The sequence below is a fragment of the Vanessa tameamea genome, chromosome 2 (assembly GCF_037043105.1).
Source record: "Vanessa tameamea isolate UH-Manoa-2023 chromosome 2, ilVanTame1 primary haplotype, whole genome shotgun sequence".
Lineage (NCBI taxonomy): Eukaryota > Metazoa > Arthropoda > Insecta > Lepidoptera > Nymphalidae > Vanessa > Vanessa tameamea.
Window position 1 is genome coordinate 13,425,173 of NC_087310.1, and position 22,171 is coordinate 13,447,343.

At 30.4% G+C, this 22,171-nt stretch overlaps 3 protein-coding genes across 6 annotated transcripts in view; 2 read left to right on the plus strand and 1 right to left on the minus strand.

The window, feature by feature from the left end:
- Positions 1–535: 535 nt before the first annotated feature.
- LOC113394063 (scm-like with four MBT domains protein 2) lies at positions 536–7,888 on the plus strand. The gene is made up of 7 exons (XM_026631247.2): positions 536–760; positions 3,419–3,829; positions 4,038–4,160; positions 4,262–4,390; positions 4,602–5,467; positions 6,733–6,908; positions 6,995–7,888. Exons 1-7 carry the CDS (start codon positions 689–691, stop codon positions 7,831–7,833), a joined length of 2,616 nt encoding a protein of 871 aa, XP_026487032.2. The 5' UTR covers positions 536–688; the 3' UTR covers positions 7,834–7,888.
- On the minus strand, positions 7,867–9,931 carry LOC113394080 (uncharacterized). The gene is made up of 2 exons (XM_026631279.2): positions 9,846–9,931; positions 7,867–9,009 (listed from the first exon to the last, which is right to left on the minus strand). The coding sequence occupies exons 1-2, from the start codon at positions 9,847–9,849 to the stop codon at positions 7,931–7,933; spliced, it is 1,083 nt and encodes a 360-aa protein (XP_026487064.2). The 5' UTR covers positions 9,850–9,931; the 3' UTR covers positions 7,867–7,930.
- Positions 9,932–11,444: 1,513 nt separating this feature from the next.
- Nrg (Neuroglian) overlaps positions 11,445–22,171 on the plus strand; it is a 31,675-nt gene continuing 20,948 nt past the window's right edge. For 3 of the 4 annotated variants that reach the window (XM_026631248.2, XM_064216244.1, XM_064216249.1), the window contains exons 1-3: positions 11,445–11,598; positions 11,978–12,061; positions 14,164–14,290. In XM_026631248.2, the coding sequence (XP_026487033.1) occupies positions 12,004–12,061; positions 14,164–14,290 (185 nt within the window). In that variant the 5' untranslated portion in view covers positions 11,445–11,598; positions 11,978–12,003. Of the gene's footprint in view, positions 11,603–11,977; positions 12,062–14,163; positions 14,291–22,171 lie in introns of all 4 variants that reach the window. The other variant, XM_064216248.1, reaches the window with a different exon arrangement.

A 22,171-nucleotide genomic window follows, 5' to 3' on the forward strand; every position in this document is an offset into this window, starting at 1 on the left:
TACTCTGTACATGAATAATGTAACGATATAATATCAACACTACACATTCGATGAATTTAGACTCAAAGTTTAATATTTAAATATAATTTATAATGCAATAAGATGCATTTGTAATAAAACATTTGCCCAGTCATTTCATGGATTTTTTTTGTGTATTGAGAGCAAATTTTTTTCAATATTATTTTCAATTATTTCAATATTATTTTAAGTCCATATATATTTAGCTAGATCTAGACATTATATGAAGTGTATGTATTTATGTAATATATAAAATCAATAGTACTATATAAATATATTTAAAAAAATATGTTAAATGACTACATAGAACTTGATATTTAGTCGTGTTTTCAAAACATGTTTGTAATATACGATAAGTACCCAACATTTTGTTTATTTATTTATAAATATTTATTAATATAAACTAGTTCATATTACATATTTGAATAGAACGATAAATCAGAGGTCTCAGATCTGCATTTTTTACACAATACAATATATACATGCGTCAAACTCATAGATGAGAACAAAAATATAGTTGTGGGTGATTATGAATTTCAATTTCATTCAGTGAACTGAAATTTAAGGGGAGGGGAGTTAAGTTCGTTTCGGGCTTTTGAGTAATTTTATTTATTTTAAAATATAATTAGTTTAATGAGATCAACGTTCGCCTTATTTATTAGTAAAAGTTATGGAGTTCGATTGGAACAATTACTTAGAAGATACTAAAAGTATTGCTGTCCCTGAAGAATTATTTTCTCATGTAAGTAGCGACTTTTAACTACTCTTTAATGTTGTATAATGATAAAAATAGTTTTATTTTAAATTCTTATTGTTGAAGTTGGATTAAAGTAAAATATATTGATGAGATAAATGTAATTGGTAACATAAGCTTTTTAAAAAAAATAGAAATATATTTATAAAAAACATTAACATCATCGCAACTTATAAAGGCCATTTAAACCTATATATAGATTTTAGTTACAAAAAAAAGAAAGATACATACTTTGATTGCGATATATTTTTATTTGTTGTTGTAGAAATTTATTATTATTAAGTTAAATATTATTTATGAATTAAACCATATGCTAAGAATACACAGAACAGACACGAATTGTGCCACATTGTCGTAATGAAATATAATTGCCTAATTAAGTAAGTACTTTAATTTTATCTTTTTAATGTTGTTATTTAAATGAATCATAATATGAAATAAATAGTAATTTCACTGTAGCAATTAATTGTAATATTTCCATGAATTACTGGATTTTATAATTTTGCCTAAGAAAATTTAAGAAACCTTCATATTTAAGTTTATTTTATAAAGATATAAAAACTTAAATATGATTATCTGCAAATATTAATTTTATACTAAAAATATTTAAATAATGTACCACAATTTATATGTGTATGATGAAGGTACAATTTAATGGTGCAGATCAAATACCATTTATTTATACGTACCGGTGAAATATTTCAATTATTAAATAAAATTTCCTGTTGTAATATAAATTTAAAAAATATATAATATCTCATAAAGTCTCACATCATCCTGTTATTTACTTATTTGGCTCAAAATACTGTCTTGTATTATATATATATATATACACATATATATATATATATATATATATATATATATATTGCCTGGATCCATTCCACGTGCCAATTACCGGGTCCAAACTAACCCATAATGAGAAAAATTAAAACACAAAAAAATCATCAGAATTGCTCCAGCTGTTTAGGGGTTCAGTGAGATACACACACCAGAAGAATTATATATGTATAATAAATGTAAGTTTAAATAAACAAATGTTTATAGTTTTTAGTTTTAATATTCAGTCATTTGTTATATTTAAAATATTAACTTGATGTGGTAATTGATAACATTTTATATAAAAATGGATATTATAATTAGTACTTATGTTTATTTTTAAAAATAACAAACTATCAAATTTTAAATGAAGTAGGTTCTTTAATAATGCCATGTGGTTTTATTGAATGTAATAATTACAGCACTGGCAACAAGGCTTATGTATTTATTCTATCATGGAATCCATTTCATTCTATAATGATACCAGTCTATAAGGTTTTATCATTAAAATCTTATCCAAAAAAATTGTGAAATGGATTAATTAAACTTATAAGTTACGACCTGTAAATGTATCAGTACTGGGCTGAGGTCTCTTCTCTTTTTAAGAAGAAAGTTTGGAGATAATTACACTATGCTGCTCCAATGCTGTTTTTTTTTATAAATGTGGCAGTTTTTCTTCTATATATATAAAGGTAAAGGTTTCCGGCATAATGATTTTCTTCTCCACCGAGCATGAGTCAGTGGTTTAAACCAGAGTGATGTAATTAGAATGTTTCCTACAAATATAACATTAACTGGTCAATAATATTTTAAAAGTATATTTGAGTTGCTCCTTGTGACCGAAAAAGAAATATCTTCTGTTAATATTTCTTTTCCTCTGCCATACCTCTCATACTTTGGCAATGATATGAAATTGGCCCTTTAATGAGAACTTTAACATTTAACAAGAGTTAACATAACTTCTTGAAGTATTAAAAAATAATGTTTAGCATAGTTTTTTATATGCTCAAGATTTATTTGAATAATAATTTGACCTTCTATGAAATGTGTACAATGCTAATGTCAAGGTGACTTTATTAGAGTGAGTACTAATAGTTTTTGCCATCATAATGTATTTATAAAAGTTAATACATTTAATGTACATAGAAATGTCTGTTTGACTACTGCTGTTGTAACATTTGCCCAGTATAGAGAGTGCTTTAAAAAATAACTGCTTACAAATTTTATATCTACTGAAATTTAACTTGCTGTATCTGAAATGAGTTACCTTAAACAATGAATAGTTTTTAATGTTTTCATTTTGTTTTTTAATTTATTTGGACCATATTATTATTTTTTGGACCCTGCATAATTCTTTTATTGTTGTATAAATTAATTGGTTTCTTATTTTTAAATGCACCTAACTCATTTTGTAACCTGCATTTTTTTTAAACTTAATATTTCACGTAACGCATCTGTTATGGTTCATCATTATTTTGTCTTTAATGTATAATAAATTTCCGAATAATGACCACAACACGAAAATATTCTTGACCTAATAATAAAAGATGTCAAGGATGAATACTTTTATGTTACGACACGGCATTCCCGGATAGGTTTAGATATTATTAAAATGTATTTAATTTTCGCCCTAAATATATCTTAAAAATTTGTGACGTTTTTTTTGTAAGACTTATTATTTCTACATAACAAACTGAAATGTAGAAATGAAACCAGAAATAAGTTGATCAACTTATTTAAAGTAATTTTTTACTCGATACTTACAGAATACATTTAGTTAGGTATGGTACGAGGAGCTTGAGAAGTAATAAAAAAATATTCTTATAGGTCGAAGCGAGTCTCAACAATGGCATCAAGCAAGGCATGCTCCTGGAAGTTTGTCATAAAAATAATCCGGACGTATATTGGATAGCCGATATCACCATGGTTTGTGGCCATCTCCTCAGAATTAAGTTTATAGGCGCCGAAACAGACTTCTGGTGTGATATCTCAACCACAAAAGTTCACCCATTAGGCTGGTGCGGAAAATATGACGAGTTGGTCGAACCTCCAGATGAGATAAACGATAGATGTGGGGACACGATCATTGAAATAATGAAGAAAGCTCTTTTGGTCGGTAAATCGGTATCAATCGAGGCACTTAATAATAAAGGATTGTCCCCAATTGATAGAATTAAAGTGGGGATGAAAGTGGAAATTCAGAATGTTATTGATCCTTATAGATATTGGATAGCGACAGTAAGTATTAAAATAATCATATCGATATTGAAAAATAATTACTGAGTAATTGTAGACCAAATAACATGAATATAAAAAATTAAGCGTCATATTTACAGTTAAAAATATAGGCTCTATTTTATTAGATACTACAGATTTATATATGATTCTTTTCTTTATTCTAAAAGTAATAAAAATGTAACAGGATTTTAATATTGAAATATTTCAGGTTCGCGAAAATGTCGGCGGTCGTCTCTTATTACGCTACGACGGTGCAGACGAGGAGTTGCAACAGTTTTGGATATTCTTTTGCAATCCTCGACTAAGTAGTTTTGGTTTTGTCACAAACAAGGTTATTATTTAAATATCTTGCAACTCTTACATGTTAAATTGATTCCGTTGTTTGTTGTTACATTATTACCGTAAATTTTAAGTCATTAATTATTGTTCTAGGGTTCTCCGTGGCAGTTTAAATATCCGGGAAAAGTTAATAAATTCTCGTGTAAAAATAAACTTAGTGCTCAATTGAGACAAAGCGCTGAAGAATCTATCAAAGAACCGACACCGGCTGATTTGTTTCAGGTGAGGTCGTCGTGAATCGTTTGCAGTTAAATTGTTTTTAGTAAAAAATGTTATAAACACGTTAATTTAAGGCTGTTATCGAAATCGTAGAGGAAAATAACACTTCAGTTCAGGAAAATTATTTTAATGTATCGATAAATAAGGAATGTATTAAATTTTCAAGGCTATCAATGTATTTGTATATTAATACTTAATTTTGAATACTCAACAGCCAAATCCAACTTTAGAAGCTCACAGCTTCGCCACGGGTATGAAATTAGAAGCACTTAGTCCACTAGACATGAACACGTTCTGTCCAGCAACTGTTACCAAAATCTTCAATAACTTACAATTTCTGGTCGTAATCGATGACCATATCGATGATTACGAAGACACCAAAATGGCTTGGATGTGTGACAATATGCATCCCTACATATACCCCATAGGCTGGGCACAGAGAAACAAACTCGAGCTGAAACCACCCAAAATATGGACAGAAGGGGCATTTGATTGGGAAGAATATCTATCGATGACTGCATCTGTCCCTGCACCGGATTACTGTTTTGGTAACAAGGATCTCTTAAAAGGTATCGATGTTAATATGAAATTGGAAGCTGCAAACCCTCTTAACCACGAAGAAATACATGTGGCGACAGTCGAGTCCATAGTAGAGCATATGTTATATGTCGAACTCCTGCCAATCGGAGAGAAATATTGGTTCTCTCAAGACAGTGATCTCCTTTTCCCCGTGGGATGGTGCGACAGCAATAATTATGAGCTGCACATACCTGACACGAATCCGAAAGAACCACCAAAACCGATAGAAGAACCGAAAACAATTAAAGAAGATTTAAAATCGACTGAAGAATGGTGCGATCGAATATTCTTTAACTACAAATGTTATGCAGGGCCATCGATAAGTCGAAACAAGTTGTCCCAACTACCGAAGGCCGTCGGTCCCGGACCGCTGCTGCTGGTGTTGAAAGAAGTGCTAAATAAGATAATATCGGCTTCTTACAAACCGGCGAAGTTACTAAAAGATTGGGAAACTGAAGGACCGCCGGAAGAAGGCATGAGACTTGAAATGCTGAGAGCGAAGTGAGTAGTATTTTATTATTATTTTTGTCCAGGGTAATAATATATTTAAAAAATATTATTTTATGATATGTTTATATATTTTTAGATTTTATTGACATTTTTGCAAAAAAAATTATTTTACAATTAAAAACTATCAGATGTACTATATTGATTTCTGACTTGAAAGTACGTGATATGTAGGGATCAGTTACAGATATAATATATGTACAAATAAAATGTTTAAATTTCCTTAATATTAACTAAACTTAAAAAGCTCGCAAGGTTGTGAAGGTTATATATATTTGGTTTTCAGTTTATTATGATTTTTTTTTGCAATTAATTATTAAGTCTTTTAGATAACGATTACTGAAACAAATAAGGTTATAATGTAACTCCAATAAGGCCACTAGACGTATTCGCCTGAAAACCATACATATTAGTCAGTCAATTGATATAAACTTTATTTAAGTAGGTTGTTAGTTTTACTTGGTGGTAGGGTTTTGTGCAAGCCCGTCTGGGTTAATATTATCATAATAGTCTACCGCCAAACGCAATACTTCATCAGATGTTTTCCGGTTTGAAAGTTGAGTAAGACAGTATAACTACAGGGACATAACATCTTAATTCCTAGGATTGGCCGCGCATTGGACATGTTTAATATTTCTTACAGCGCCAAAGCTTATAGAACGTGGCCCATTTGCCCGTCCGCCTATAGATAAAAACAAGTAAAGTAAAAGTAAAAAAGTAAAGTAAGTACCAAGTGAATCATAATTTTACAATATAACTATTATGCAAAACTAGCAACGGTTCGTTAAGTAGATTCTAACGAAAAGTAACGACGAGAAATCCAATAGATACTTCTTGTCATTCTTATTCACGAATTTAAAGTCCTTTTTTTTTAATTAGCACAGCCATAATGAAACAGAATAATAATGATAAGACTACGTACTAGGTTACTGGTAGCCATCGTATTTAAAGCATTTCTGTCGGCAACCCTACTTACATCAGCAACTCATATTACATATACATAAGTACTTAAGTACTTGTATTAGTCATATAAAATAAAATTATGATTAATAATTACGATCTATATTTAATTAAATATATATAAAGTTTTTTATTTAAATAGCAACAGTTCTTATACGGAAACTGTCTTGACTTTTTTTATTTACGTATATAATGTTTTTGACTGTTTTGTAATGAAATAAATGTCATCACTATTGTTATAAATTATTTTTATTACAACTTCAATAATTAGTTATTTCAAGTGATGTAATTATTTTTAGACTAAAAACCAGACCCTACCACGCCTACGTCCCGATAGTGACGTCATCGGACCAGGTGGAGTCGTTTTGTCGCGACGTGTGCGTAAAGCTACAAGCCTGCCCTACCCTGTTTGGTCCCGTCGAATATCCAGAGCAGTGCCCAAACATGTGCCAGCAAGTCGAAAAGTCTACATTCCGTAAGTATTGCTACTTATTTAAATATGTATGTTGTGTTGTTGTGTATTATTAATAAAAAATAAATTTATGTTATTTATATTTTTAGATAATGGGACGGAACGTCGCGGTAGACCAAAAGGCAGTGTGAACGGTAGAAGGAAAAAGAAAAAGGTGGCTCCGGAAAAAAGAGAGAAAGAACAACCTCCACAAGAAGTTGAGAGCAATAGAGATGGTGAATCTGTTGAGAGTGAACACAGTGCAGGGTCTACGCCGCCTTCAGAATCCGGTACCAGGCCAAACTCACCTGACAGTGTGTCGGATTATAAGAGAAGCACTAGAAGGAAACGTGAAATTAAAAGCAATTACCCGAAAATGGAAATGAAAACACGAGGTGCAAAATTACCGAATTTTGCATTACAAATGAAAGAAGCGCATTGGAACAAGAAAGATGTTGAAACTATTTATAGTAACTCTTGCGTATCTAAGAAACAAAACAACGCAGACAGCGATACAGAAAATGAGACTAATGAGAGCAGTTGTAATTCGAGGGATGCCAAAAATATTTCGGACGTTTCGGATTCGGAGGAGCCAGAACTAAAGAAACTAAAATTTAGTACAAATGACCCTCTACCGTCGGATAATAAAATGTTTGAAAAACACACGGCCATGACTTGGATTAAAGGGAAGGGAAAATTAGCTCGGAATCCCCTGGATTGGTCTGTTGACGATGTATATGATTACTTAAGTAGTACTGATGACTGCAAACTAATCGCTGACAAGATGAAGCAAGAAGAAATCGACGGACAGGCCTTTATAATGCTTGATCTACCAATTATAACACATTTTTTGCATATGAAGAAAGAATTTGCAATGCAACTGTGCAAGCACATAACTATGGTTCGGTGGTATTACATCGTTAATTTCGAAGAGAATGGTGAAACGTGATAATTTTGTTCCTGTATTATGTTATCTAGTCCTCAATAAATTAATTGAATAATTACTCGTAATATATTGAACATAATATTCCTTTATAACAGTTGAATTAGGCAAATGCATTTTTACGAAACTTGCGACATAAATAGTTACAAATTCTAAATATGAAAAATTTGTTACATTCATCTTTATCACTATCGAGGAAATCCTCATCTAGATGTATATTTTTCTTTGCATTTGAACTTTTTACTGGTATTTCTCTATCCTTCAAATGTAGTTCTTGTTCCTTAAAGTACTTGTCTAATTCATGTTTTTTTTCTTTTAATTTCTTCAAATTTTCAGCTGACGCCAACGGTTCTTTTATGCCATCAAAGTCCTGATCTCTTATATTTATTTCGGAAAATATACTTCGATCATTCATTTTAATTTCGACACAACGATTGCCACTAAGAAGAAATATATTTAAAAATTTCTCTTTATTTACATTGGTATTAAATTTCGAACTGTTTTGTTCAAAAGTTGAATCTGTCAAATAATTTTCGTTTTTAAAAGCTTCTGTTGTTGAATTTAGGCTGGTTGATACATTATTTTTATTAACATCAATATTAACTTTGCAATTACTATGCGTAGGAATATCTTTATGACATTCTTTTATTTCATTGAATTTGCTATTGTTTACAGACGAGTCTGATGATCCTATATGTTGTATCATATCTTTAATTAAATCTTCCATTTCTGTGACTGTATCTCCTTTACTCTTTTGTAATATTTCATGGAACTTTTCCTTATAAAGTTCAAACTCTTGCATATTAATGTAAAAATTTTCTAAGATTTGGTTAACAGTTGTTTTAAAGAGTTTTATATTAGAATCAAGACTGCTAATAGAATTATCCTCTGTTTGAAGTTCTTGAGACATTTTTTTGAGTATTTTCAATTCTATTTCATCAAGATCAAAGTTAGTAATAGAATCCCTCTTGTCTCCTTGCCCTGCATTATCTTTACTGAATGAACGATCATTTATATTACTATCATCCTTTACAGGATTATCGTTAACATTATATTTTTTATAATACTTTCGGCTTTCGATATTTGAGCGCTGTGATTTACACTCTTCCTGTAAATGAGTTATTGTAGGAGAAATCTTCACAAAACAACTGTTAAGCCTTCTGACATCAGCTGATTCTTTGTCTGAAATTAAAATAACAAAAACAATGTACAAGCCTATTATTTTACAACAGAGGTTACAAAGATTTTTTTCTTCCTACTGTTTTTAAAGATAACACGCAAGAAATTAAATAATATTTTGCTATAGCCTGGAGATAAAGAAGAATGATTTGACGTTTTTTTTTGTCATAAGTAACAATAATCGTTCGGTCTCTTCAGTACGTAAGTCATTTTTGAAACAAAAATATGTGTTAGGTATATGAGCGTGATTTGACTTTGACTTTGATTTGTGCATACTTGTATTTTCCATTAAATATTTGATTCGGTTTAAAAATAACTCGGTAAGTCAACCTGCCGTTTAATTCTAGTTTGAAGGGTAAATGAGCCAGTGTAATTTCATACACAAAAAACGTAACATCTTAGGTACCAAAGTTGGTAGTGAATTGGCGATGTAAGTAATGATTCCATCATCAGATGACTCAATCCCCGATATCAGCTCGCTCATTCCCCGTCCACATATTATAGTAAGCACTTATATAGCGAGCTTATGCCTGAAGTTGTTTTTATTGTATTTTTTTACCGAAGCTTATCCGAGTAGTAATTCAAGATAATTTGTAAAAGAATACTCTCAAAACGGCTTTTATTTATTTTTTCAATTAAATAAATAAAAGCCGATCTAGTCATTTCAAATCTAGACATTTATTTAAATAATAAAATTAATTAGGTACTGCAAAAAAAAACCATTAGAATTTTTGTCGTTCTCATTTATGTTATACTTTTTTGCCAACTTTTCACACATGATCGCGCTTAAAAACCGATTAACAGATGAAATATAAACATAATAAATAACAGTACATTACCCATTTTGAAACCGTAACATTACTTCTCAATAAAAAAATTATAGGTACATGAAATAATTTATAAAAAAGACCAGAAAAATTTAACAGAGATTTATTTTTAAAATTCGTAACATTGATATGTACCAAAGAGTAGAGCATAAATATGTCATATAAAACGCTATTGTATTTGTCTGAAAAAGGTTTATATCATTTCAATTGTAAAAGTGATATCAAGACAAGACCAAATAAAAATGTTATGTTGTATTATTGTATTTTTAAGATATACGGCGAAATACCTATTAATATATTTAATAAAATATTGATGTGGAATTACGTTTTTCCTATAGAATAAAAAAATAAACCAAATAAATTACAAACATGGCAGGAGCCAATAGACCATTATTGAAGAAATATTTTTAGGAATTAAATATTATTGCAAATTATGAAAATATAGAACCTAAAATAGAAACTGTTTATAATTATTATAAAATATATTAGTGTCACGTTATAAATTAAATATTAAGATAATTTTATTTAATTACTTAACCACAACAATTTAGAAACAGTTTGAAAAAATCTAATTCAATTAATAATAAAATAAGTAGACATAAAACAAATGAAATTTCAGTAAGCACACTCGACACAACATTGAATGCGATAACTTTGACAGTTCTTTTAAGCTTATTGTTAATTGTTAAATTTTGATGTTGGGTTTAAAATCCGGCGCACGATTTTTGGGAAACTAAATATTGTGTATTGGTAGAGGTTTAGACCCTTATTATAACAATACCACTCGTATCGACTGAAACTGCATCGTTTTCGAGAAAATTACGAAAAACTAATTTAGACGCGAAAATATATCGAACACGTCATCGTAGTATCACTGTAAGAAGCAAAAGCTTAGAGCACGATAAGTAACGTATTTTGTTTAAGTTCGACAAGGACGCAGCATACAAGAGTGCTTGTCATGTCATGTCAAAACGCTCAATGAATGTGTCAAATGTCACGAAATTTTGTATGTTTCTATTAATGATTTTGCTAGAAAACATAGATTTAGACATTTGATTGTGCAAATTTGACACAAAAACTGACTCTATTAACTCTGACTCAATATGGTATTATAGGTCTTACCACTAGAGCGTTTTTTAAAAAACCGAAGGTCGGAAGAAGATGCATCACCCGTAAAGGCAAGATGTGCCTGACGCCTGTGCTTTGTTACGAAAGGCGAAGGTGCTGTACATTCCGTAGCGCCGACGGCCACTTAGTTTCGAAATTGTTGATAAAAAATCTAATTTGAGGGTTGGAATTACATATAACATTCATTATAAAGCTATCTACATCATTTTAATTCTATGAAAGTGAAAATTTTAATTAAAACACATTATTATCTTGTTAAGGTGTACTTTACTTAAATATAAATATTTACACAAATTATTATAATAATTTAGAGAATATATGTTAACTTAAAAAGGTTTGTATTGAAATAATTTGTTTTAGAAACTATTATATTTATTAAGTAGAAAATTTATAGAAAAGCTGATTTTATGCGCTTTTAATATCGATTCTTATAACTGGCAGTATAACATTCGCCGTTTGCTTAACCCAGAAGAAAATAAAAATTGTCATGGCCGAACACCGTTAGGTCTTGTCTATGGTAGAGGTAACAGTTGAATTGATCACTGTCGAAACGAGAATCTCAAAGGCCCCGCCTTTAAAATCTGTAAATATAATTTACTCGGGCTTTCCGCGATGATGCTTTTATAAAAGAGACAAAGTAGGTAATTTTTATGAAAAAAAGTTTATATTAATTTGATATTTAATGTGTATTGAATCTGACGCCGATATCGAATGCAATTTATCGATTTACCGACCACCGTTGCAAAGTGCGATTGTGCGTGTTTTTACTTCTGATCAGTCATCAAATAGTGAATTAAAAAGGGCTAAGGGATTACCGTTATTATACTTAACCGTACAATATTTTTTTCTGTTATAACTGGGCGGCAGTTCAGTGCTAATGTTACTATTTTTGGTGGGTGTTGTCATTACGACTTACGGGCTTCATTCGGATTAGGTCATCATCAAGTGTGGTGAACATGTGTACCGGAGAAAAGTGTTTTAGTTTTACTAAATAAACTTGTTTGATTTCTCATTAGATCTACGAGCCACCAGTGTTGCAATAATGGAAACAAGTAAAATTATTTGTCTCTTCGCGATATTGTCGCAAGCGGCGGCTCTATGTAAGTGTTTTCGAAATGTTTTCTATTTAAAGCTTTGTATTAAACATTATTACGCTGTTATCATTTATAGTTTAATTATGCTTAGAAGTTCATTACACTTTCTTTGGTATTTATAAAACAGAAAGTACTTTTTGAAAAGTCTTTTAAAAATATTTATTTATTTATTTTTACTTAAGTATGTACGTAGTTTATCAGAGGATCTTTGTTTCATTCATAATTTTATCTTCACTATATCTTATTGATCATTATTAACAAATAAAAAAATCTAAATAATATTATATTAAAAAAAAAAACTGTAGATTTTTATTTATATTCATTTACAAGTCACTTGTAGTCTATAGACTTAAATTATAATATTATTGCTACATATCTAAAATGTATCAGTTACCAGATACATTTATAATTTTTGTTTTTAATATGTAAATCAAATCATTCACTGCTTCAATTAAAGATTTAAATATATAAATTTAATAATATTTCACTAAAGTAATTGGAATATGCTCCAAACCTTCTCCTCAAAGGGAGAGGAGGCCTTAGCCCAGAAGTGGGAAATTTACAGGCTGCTAATGTAAAAAAAATGTAATGTAAAGTAATTATAATGTATTGATACAACTTACTGCTTCTCACTAAAAAAAAATTAACTATAAATTGCATCAAAAATTACAAATAAAATAATATAATTATTATTTTAAACCAAAAATTTACTCAATTATATAATTTTTGATTAACTTATGTAGTAGCTTAAATATTTGGTGATCAAAGAAAAGTTGAGAGAAGCCTTGATATTCAAGTAGTAGTTCAAATTTAATATTTAATATTATTCATCAAGAATTTCTTCTTGGTTAATGTAATTTGTAACTAAAAATAAAGCACTTTAGTTAAAAAAATGTTAGCGTGAATTTTTAATGGACTTCTAATAAAGTACAAAGGACCTTGTAGTTACTGGAAAAGTCATTCAGTTTTTATCGCCTATAGAATAACTGGTATATATACTGTAAGGAAACTTTGTTTTTTATTATCATAATTTAAAAAACACAAATAGATTTTTTAATTTATTACAAATTTGATAGAATTGTTTTAGGAGGTTAGCATTGGTTAAAATATTAAAGTAATATAAAAGAGAACTAGTTATCAATAATACAAATCATGCCATACAACATATTTTCTTTTTTTATACTTAATAAGGTGTTTTATAAAATTTATAAAAATATAGGTTTATGTAATTTGTATTAAATACTTTTTGATTTACAACAGTAATATAAAGATTACGATCTTGCCGTGGCATTGACAAAGCAGTAAAGATGGAAACTTGTTCTTAATAGATCTCAATATTAAATTTGTTTTACTCAAGTGCAATTTAAATGCCAGCATAATAAGTTATGAAATCATTATGTATCTGTTTTGTTTGCAAAAGATTTTTTTATAGTGGTTCTACCATTATACATTACTTCTTAAATTGTCTATGCATTGTCAATCCATGTGTAAGTCTAAGACATTATAATTTTTTATTATAGACTACTGATCCATCCCATCTTTGTATGTGTGTAATTTTATAAAAAATAATTTAATATCCTATAAATATAATATTGACCCTTTAGAATTTGGGAATTATAAAGAAAGGAAGGAAATTATGTAGCATTCTACCAGTAAAACAATTTTTAGTCTTGGATTATTATTTCTGCAATTTCTTTGTATATACAAACAAACAAATTTTATCACATTATAATATTAGTATTAACGAACTGATGTGTGAGTAGTAATCATTTTATATACCTGTATGTCGTATGCAAATTGAAATATGTTTATAATTTCATATGTTTGACTCGATTTGTTGTATACAAATTCACACCAGAAATGATTTATACATTTTGTAATTATATATGAACAACTGATAAATAATATTCCACTATATGAATAGAATAACAATAGATAAATAAACTAATACTGAAACAATTCATACCCCAGAATTGCTTATTTTTGAATAAATTATCTATTAGTATCAAAGATTGATTATTTTATTCAAGATAGATGGAAGTTGTGATGTCAAGTACGTACTGACCTCTGGTACTAAGTAATGTCTAATAATCAATTTTTTGTGCCAGTGACGTCACCGCCGCGAATCGTCAAGCAGCCGACGGTGGAGGAGCTGCTGTTCCAGGTGGCGCAGCCTGGAGAGGTCGACAAACCTTTTATCATAGAATGTGAAGCAGAAGGCGAGCCGGCGCCCAAGTATGTAGAACGATCCTTTTCTGTAATAACATTTATAGCCAGATATAGCAATTGAATTGAGACTCGTGAGAATTTTTTTCTCTTGTCTTAAATAATTAAAGGATTTACAAATATCATAATTTTGGTAGCATGTATTGTACACGTATTACTTATATACATATATTACTTATGTTATATTTCTAAAATATTAATATTTTATCCATCGTATTTAACCTTTGCTAATAATAAAAGCATATCTTATATATTCCACGGCTAAATTATTATAAAAATACGTTTAAAAATTATGGGACTGCTTAAATTTTACACGACTTTTTGCACTGACAAGTATTAGTAGCGAAATATGCTTTACGAATCTATATAATCTGTTTGCCAATATCTATATATATTTCATTGAAATCAAAGGTATTGATTTACTAAGTATTGAATTAATAATTATGATCTTTAGAAATATATATATTTTTTAATATTTTTAAAATGAAATGTCAGTCGTATTTTTCGTATTAGTGTTTTTATATTTATCATTTTTGTTGAACGGCAGTACGAGAACATTGAAAGCCATTCAGCTGAATTTTATGTGGCTCATAAAAATTTCAGTTGGTTGATCGGTGTTTTATTTTTCAGAGCGTTAATGTTAGCTCTATATGTGTTTTTGTGTCGCCGGACGGTCCGATGTCGAAAATCCATTAGTTCCCCAAACATACCGTGGCCAGAAAACCCGATGGTTTCCATTTCACATTGATATAACGTATTTATAGTTATCCTTTAATCAGAAAATTCTCAGTGAATCATTGCATTGCTGTCTATACTATATATAGTAATTGACTCAGCGAATAAATAAAACAAGTTCAATAAGCCGGTCGTGCATTAATACTCAATGAATTTCCTTACAATGTTATAAGTCAAAACTTCTGGACATTTCAAAGATGATAACCAAAACTATTCATACATTAAAAACAATAAATCTCGCTTATCACAATATTCTTATCTGATTTATACGTATTGTAAAAGGGCATTGAACTTCACCCTGTCGACGCGATGAAGTTTTTCTTAAAGATTCTCTCTCGACCATTACGTAAACAAGTTGACTTGTTTGGTACGTCCGCAAAAAGGTTTATTATTTTGATACCTTCTTTAAATGTACGCTTAATCTTTAAATGGGCATTGTAAAAATGAATGAGATGTTTTACTGTTAAACTAAAGTAAATGTACTTTAAGGTTAAAACTATAGATCATGTTTTTCAATTGCTAGAAATTAAAACCATTTCAAAAGCTGTCTCCAGATCGGTCAATTATTTTCGGCACATTTTATGACGTAAACCGTTTAAGTCAATAGCAATTATCGACATAAATGGTACTATTAAATGGGTTTGAATATTAAAAATACTTTAGCTGGAAATCGGAATGAATACACATATTTTTTTCAGCATTCTTGCTTTAAGTTTTCACGTTCATATTCGATTCAATCGTCGACTCTCGTAAACTTCCTGGAGCGTAACAACTATCGACTCGGCGGCTTTAAGAGCATCGTTATAATCCACAGGATACGGTTATTCAGAATGAGGACAAACTTTTTAACGATTGCTGAAGTGTTTTTGTGTATGAGCTTGATTATGGATCAGACGTTAAAACTGCAATAGCTCGAGGGATCTCACCCTTGCTTGTACTAGTGATTGATTATATGATTGAGATGTTTTTTTTTATTCGTGTACTATAATCTATATATGAATTATAAATGCGAATGTCTGTCTCTCTGTGTGCCTATCGCTCTTTCACATCCAAACGACTGAACCGAATTTGATGAAATTTAGTATAAAGGAGGCTTGAAATCCAACGAGTGACGTAGGCGAGCGAAACCGCATTCGACAACTAGTCACATTACCAGATAATTTTTTTTTTTGTTTTTAAAGTAAAAATATCATAACAGTAGTTAGTAACTAACTGTAAATTTCCATTGTGGTAAACACTAGCGATGTGAGTATAAAAACGGGGCCAGAGCTGGAGTGACTGGGAATTTTAAAATACAAGTGTTTAATTAACATTTTAAACTCGCTGCAGCGCAGGATAACTCTTGCTGCAACGTTAGGAACACTCGTCACAAGGGCTTTATTCTACCTTTATCTCGGCTAGCTGATTTAATCGTGCGCTTTGTGCAATGTTCGTAGAGAGATTAAGCAAAAAAAAAACACTATTTTTCCCCTCTTCTTATACTGTTTAATCTGTAATACTAAACTTTTCTATGTTCGGTTAGATTAGGAAAAGTTATTTCGAGCATACCTCATATATATACCAATCTTATATATTATAAAGATAAGTTTATTTCTTTAGCTAGCTCATATATGCTCATAGCATTTATGTGTGAAAAGATTTTACTGCAAAAACTTTACGTACAATGGTTCCGTGATTTAAAACTTTCGACTGAAGAATACTGTCAGCGACGTGTTTCTTTGTCGCTATTTATGATAAATAAAAAACTTGTGCTTTTGACTCGACAGTCGCAATCCCTTCAAGAGTATATTTGGTAACCAATTCTTTTTTAAGATTAATTCGATGCAATACTTTTTGAATAAGATTTTCGGTAATGTAAAGCTATCGTCTTTATATCAAACATTAAACACGATTTAGTCGTTTTTACTAAGATAGCGATTTTCCGCAGTGAAATCGTATTATTTTAATGGTTTGAAGATTTGCTGACATTAATATAAATCACCATTAGTGATTCTCGCTGACGCTACTTTCAGAGTCTTCAGTGCAAACAATCTCAGGAGGTTTTACTTAAGCGAGTACTTTATTAAATTATCGAGTTACCCTTTTCAAAAGACTGCTTATTAGTGATTTTTAATATTGGTAATACTGAAAGACATCTTATAAATTGAATGGTTTTATGAATATATGATAATCTGTTGTTCTTTATTGAGGTCACATCTCTTGAATACGTGTCGGTGAAAGCGTATAATTTGCCAAGGACAATAAAACGTTGTGTTTGTGGTATGACGTATGTATGAAGTGTATTTTTTTAAAATGTGTAATAGGAAGGCTAGCAAGTAAATGGGCCATTTGTAGGTAAATGGTTAACTGTTAGATATTGTCACTGTAACAAATTTTATCCTTTCAAACAAGATATCTAAGACTGATTCACTCACGGTTTATATCTGAACACAGCAATAAAATTCTTGCTATTAAATAGTATTACTACTGATGGGTGAGGAGTGCGTAATCACATGAAATTGTTCATAGCCCGACCATTGAAATAAAGTTTGCTTTTTTTTTTTTACTAAACGCTTTGTATGTGTGGCGTTGGCTGGGATTTTGCACTTCCTGTCTTCAAATATTATACACAAACCACTACAATAAAACTAAATCCAGATCGTAATGTTTTTTTATGATATGGCAACATACATGTCTGTCGTCATAAAAATCCCTCGCCGGCCCTGTGCTGCAGTCTGCGCTGAGTAATGTATGTGTAATTAAATGAATCGTCGTACTAAAATAGACAAACGAAGTTAAAAACTCAACGTTGACTTAAGATTTCAAAGTAGTTGAAGGAAATGTTGGTGAAATTTTTACACTGTTTGATTTATTAATTAATTCTGAGTAAATAACCTTTCAATAATTTTAATAATGGTTGACTGTTTTTTTTCATGTTCACAATTGTAATGGTGAACATAATTTTTTTTCATAAATACTTGGGAACCTCCAAATAACGTTTACTCAATCCAAGAATTCACGATCTCCGTTAAATTAAATAGGTTGTGATCGTTAACAAAAAAAAACGCTTTATAATTTTTAAATAGATACCATGACAATTCAAATCTGAAAATTTGCTGACGTCACTACCTGGTTTAGTAGCAATCATTAATGTATTTGTGATTTGACATTACCAAATCGAAGATGTAGTTCAATTTCGATCTCCCATTTCAACCTCAATTAAACATCTAGAGGAACGTCGAAAAGCCTTCATCAAATTATCGCATGAATGTAATAAGGCGTATCACTAATTAAAATAAATAATAACTTAGTATTCAATTATTCATAACACTTGGTAATATTCTATTAAATATTATAACAAATTCGATTCACGTATATTCACCCCGTGGTCACGTCTCTCGAAGGCAACGCCGATATAATTATTTTCACACTCTGACTACTGATCGTTATATTTATAAATTTATCCCGGAATTAATTTATCGGGAACAAAGGGAAATTATAGCATTTCCTGTATTTGTTTAGCCACTAATTATGGTTTAATTACTTTGTCTTTTACGGAGCTTTATTATAAATGAATGTAAAAATGGTGTCAGTTCCACCGTGTGTGTCTGCCTGAACGCGATAAATGCAGAACAAGCGAACGGATTTTCATACAGTTTTCGTTAATGAGAAGGGTTTAGTTGGATAATTTCTTAAGATTTTCTGTAAATTGGCTGAAAACTACTGGCCTGCGTCGCTATAACCAATAGAGTCAATATTCTATCCGTGCGAAGCCGAGACGGATAGCTTTTGAATGATAAAATGTTACCACCACAAAACCGTAGTATTGTTTATTGGCTGAAATTATAAGTTTATTTATTTAAAAATGATGATTGAAAATAGTCATAACTTTCTTGTGTACTCAGAAATAGTATCTATAGAAACAACCGCCAATTCCAATTATGGAATCCTTAAAAAGTGTCCCAAAGTAATTCTAATGGGTGGTTGATTGTAAAACATCACGAACACGGCGACCTCATTCGATGCAGGTCATATTCCGAGAATCATTTGATGCAAAATCGTTATTTGGAATCGTTGAAGTATAAACATAGTGCTCACATAAATTATGCTCGTATTGATTTTAAATGTTATTACATTTCTACCTAAAGTTCTATAATGGTATTAGTTTGAAAAACAATATATTGTACATAAATTATTCTAGTTTCCAAACGTTTCTCAGTTTATATACTTTTCTATTTCGGTTTTCCTTTTAATGTTTCACTAGCATTCACCAGTCTACTTTCAACAATTTTTTTTTTAATATTTTGTTAAAGCTGTACTAATATTATACATGCTAAGGTAACTGTATGTTACCTCTTTGCGCTTAAATCGTTTGACCCATTTATATGAAATTTAGTATGTAGATAATATGAGTTCCGCGGAAGGACTTTTTTAATTCACCCCCACCACCTGAGGGTGTAAAATGGGGGTGACGGTTTGTATACTATGGGTAGTTATAAATATACATACATTTGTTGAAATAATATCTAAGCTATGTTTCTTTAATTACTTATGTTCTGACCAAGATGGATAATGTCGACCACGTGTAATCCTTCTCAACTCCTGTCAGGAATAGTTTTGATTGATGACATTATTAGAAAATGTTTCCATTTCATCTTATAAGCTTCAAAGATATATTATATTAATAAACAATTATTTGAACGCGTTTATGAAAAAGTTTGTACCTATTTTGGATTAGTATTTAAGTGGATCTATGCGGCATCTAACCAAACAACATAAACAATGTTTTCTATATTTTCTTTAGCTTGAGCCACAGACCAGTACAAGGTATTGAGAGCAGTAGGTCTAAACCTGAATTCCGGCCACTTGCCAAGAGATTGCACGATCGTGAACTTTACTATTCGATATCGTATTTAGTTTCTGTAACATATTTACATGAAAAATCATATGGTGTTACTATTTTTTCGTTTGTTTTTGTAAATAGTAACTTTTTATCATACATCGATATTTGAGACATATCGTGTCGCCTATGTTATAGCACTCTTATGCTATGCAACGTTTTAGGTATGTATACATACGTTGGGTGTAAATCTATTTACGTAGTATAGAATAACAAAACAAAAATAAATAACAGTAGAAATAAAATTATCGCGGCGACAAACATATTCATACAATAAATGTGTAGGGTAATGTATAAATATGGCTTTTTTTTGTTAGATATATTCCGTATGCGTTCTATGGTTCAAGAAACTCCTTAAGAATACCGGCCACCGTATCAGATTTCTAGTGACTTCGTAATGTTTATGACACTAGAGCTATTATATGAGAACAAACCCGAAACTCGCCGCAGAACATAATCGTGAAATGTCAGAAATTTATAGGACACACATATCCAAATAGCGTATCCAGTATATGTCGATTTTCAACATTTCACAAATGAGACGCGAAGTGAGTTCTTATACCACCGCTGAATCAATCGAACTATTGTCCAAATAGGTTGAGACGTGTTGATTTAACTGGAAACATGTACATATATCGAGTTCAAATGTCATGTTGTAAATTGTAACAAAATGTTGTCACACGATGTCTCGGTCACAGTATCAGAAACGATAGAAATATGACGAGAACAATGATGTCATAATATGAACATAACGGCCTTATGTTATAAAGGTCAGGGTGATATGACCCTATGCGTAAAATATTTGATTTCTGTCAGCTATAAACTATAATTACTAATATAATCTATAAAGGCTAGGATTAAATTTAAAATACATTTACTTATGTAGATTACCTAAATATTCTACTTTGTACTTGATTAAATTACCGATATTTCTCTACCTTCTAGTTATATTTAGATGATGTATCATAACAATCTATAAACTTTTCAGAAGATCCATATAGAACAGCTAAAAAGTTTTCCTGTATTTTAATGTAAATGTAACTTAGTAACTTACATGTTATCATATAATATATACGTTATATAATTTTAATGTTTACGTTTTTTTTTTATACTAACACAGAAATGTTAACCTGAATAGTCGATTATTGATGAGATTTCATAATATGAATGTGGGAAATTGAATAAGATGAAAGCTTAAATTGAATCGTGTGGTTTGGTCAAACATTTGCCGGAGGTGGGCACGATGCTATTTTCACTCGCCAACTCTCATTACCGTTTGCATTGGGTTGCGCTACAATTACTTTCCTAGAAATAGAAAGCCTTCGAATGGTGACTGTGAAATTCATTATATATTTTACACCCTAGTTTTGCGTTTTAATTAAATAATGCTTTTACTTTCGTAATCATATAAAAAAAAATTATATCGTGTGACGGGATTACGTCATTTTTTATTATATATAATGAAATAGCTAAGCTCAGCGGTTTTATTTGCGTTTTTAGATTTACGTTTATATTGTGTTACCTTTGTCGTTATGTTTAAAAAAACTTAACAAACAAGAGTCAGATGAAATATTAAATTAGTTTCGAAGCAATTCAACCGATTGTACGTCTAAAATCGTCTAGTAATCGTTAAAAACATTCAAATACGTCGATTTTATATAGTAAAAACTGCTAGGAAGTCTGATAACTTAGAATTTATGAAAGAAAAAAGTTTGTCCTCAAAAATACCTTTCAAGGAGTGCGCGATGCAAGTTCTATACACCGCGGTAAGCGCTTTCATACCACGCCATATTACTTAAGAGCATCCCCGGCTCCTGGGGGATTACGACTAGGGAAGGCTTGAATTTCACATACGGAAAACAGGAAAGTATCGTCCTTTCTCCTACGATCTTAGCGTGCTATAAAGCTATACGTTGCTAACTGGTAGCTAGTTTTGAGCTGGCGCCACTTATAACGGTTGCTTTTATCATCTTTCCACGCGAGTTATAGTCGGTTGTCGTTTGTCGTATATTGTATTATTATCATTTATATTCCTAGTTCCGTAAATTCCACAAAAGTCAACTAAATGGAAAGACTCGCTACTCCGTCTAAATGATTAGACGACTAAGTATATTTTAATATGATAACTATTATCTATAAGTGAGTTTGTTGGTTTAATTTTTTTTTAAAACCGATTCGTCCTCCTTGTCCTGTCATTCAGTTTACTTCAATCCTAATATCGCAATATTTATCAAAATTATATTGCGTGTAATTAATACCTGACGAAACTAAAGATA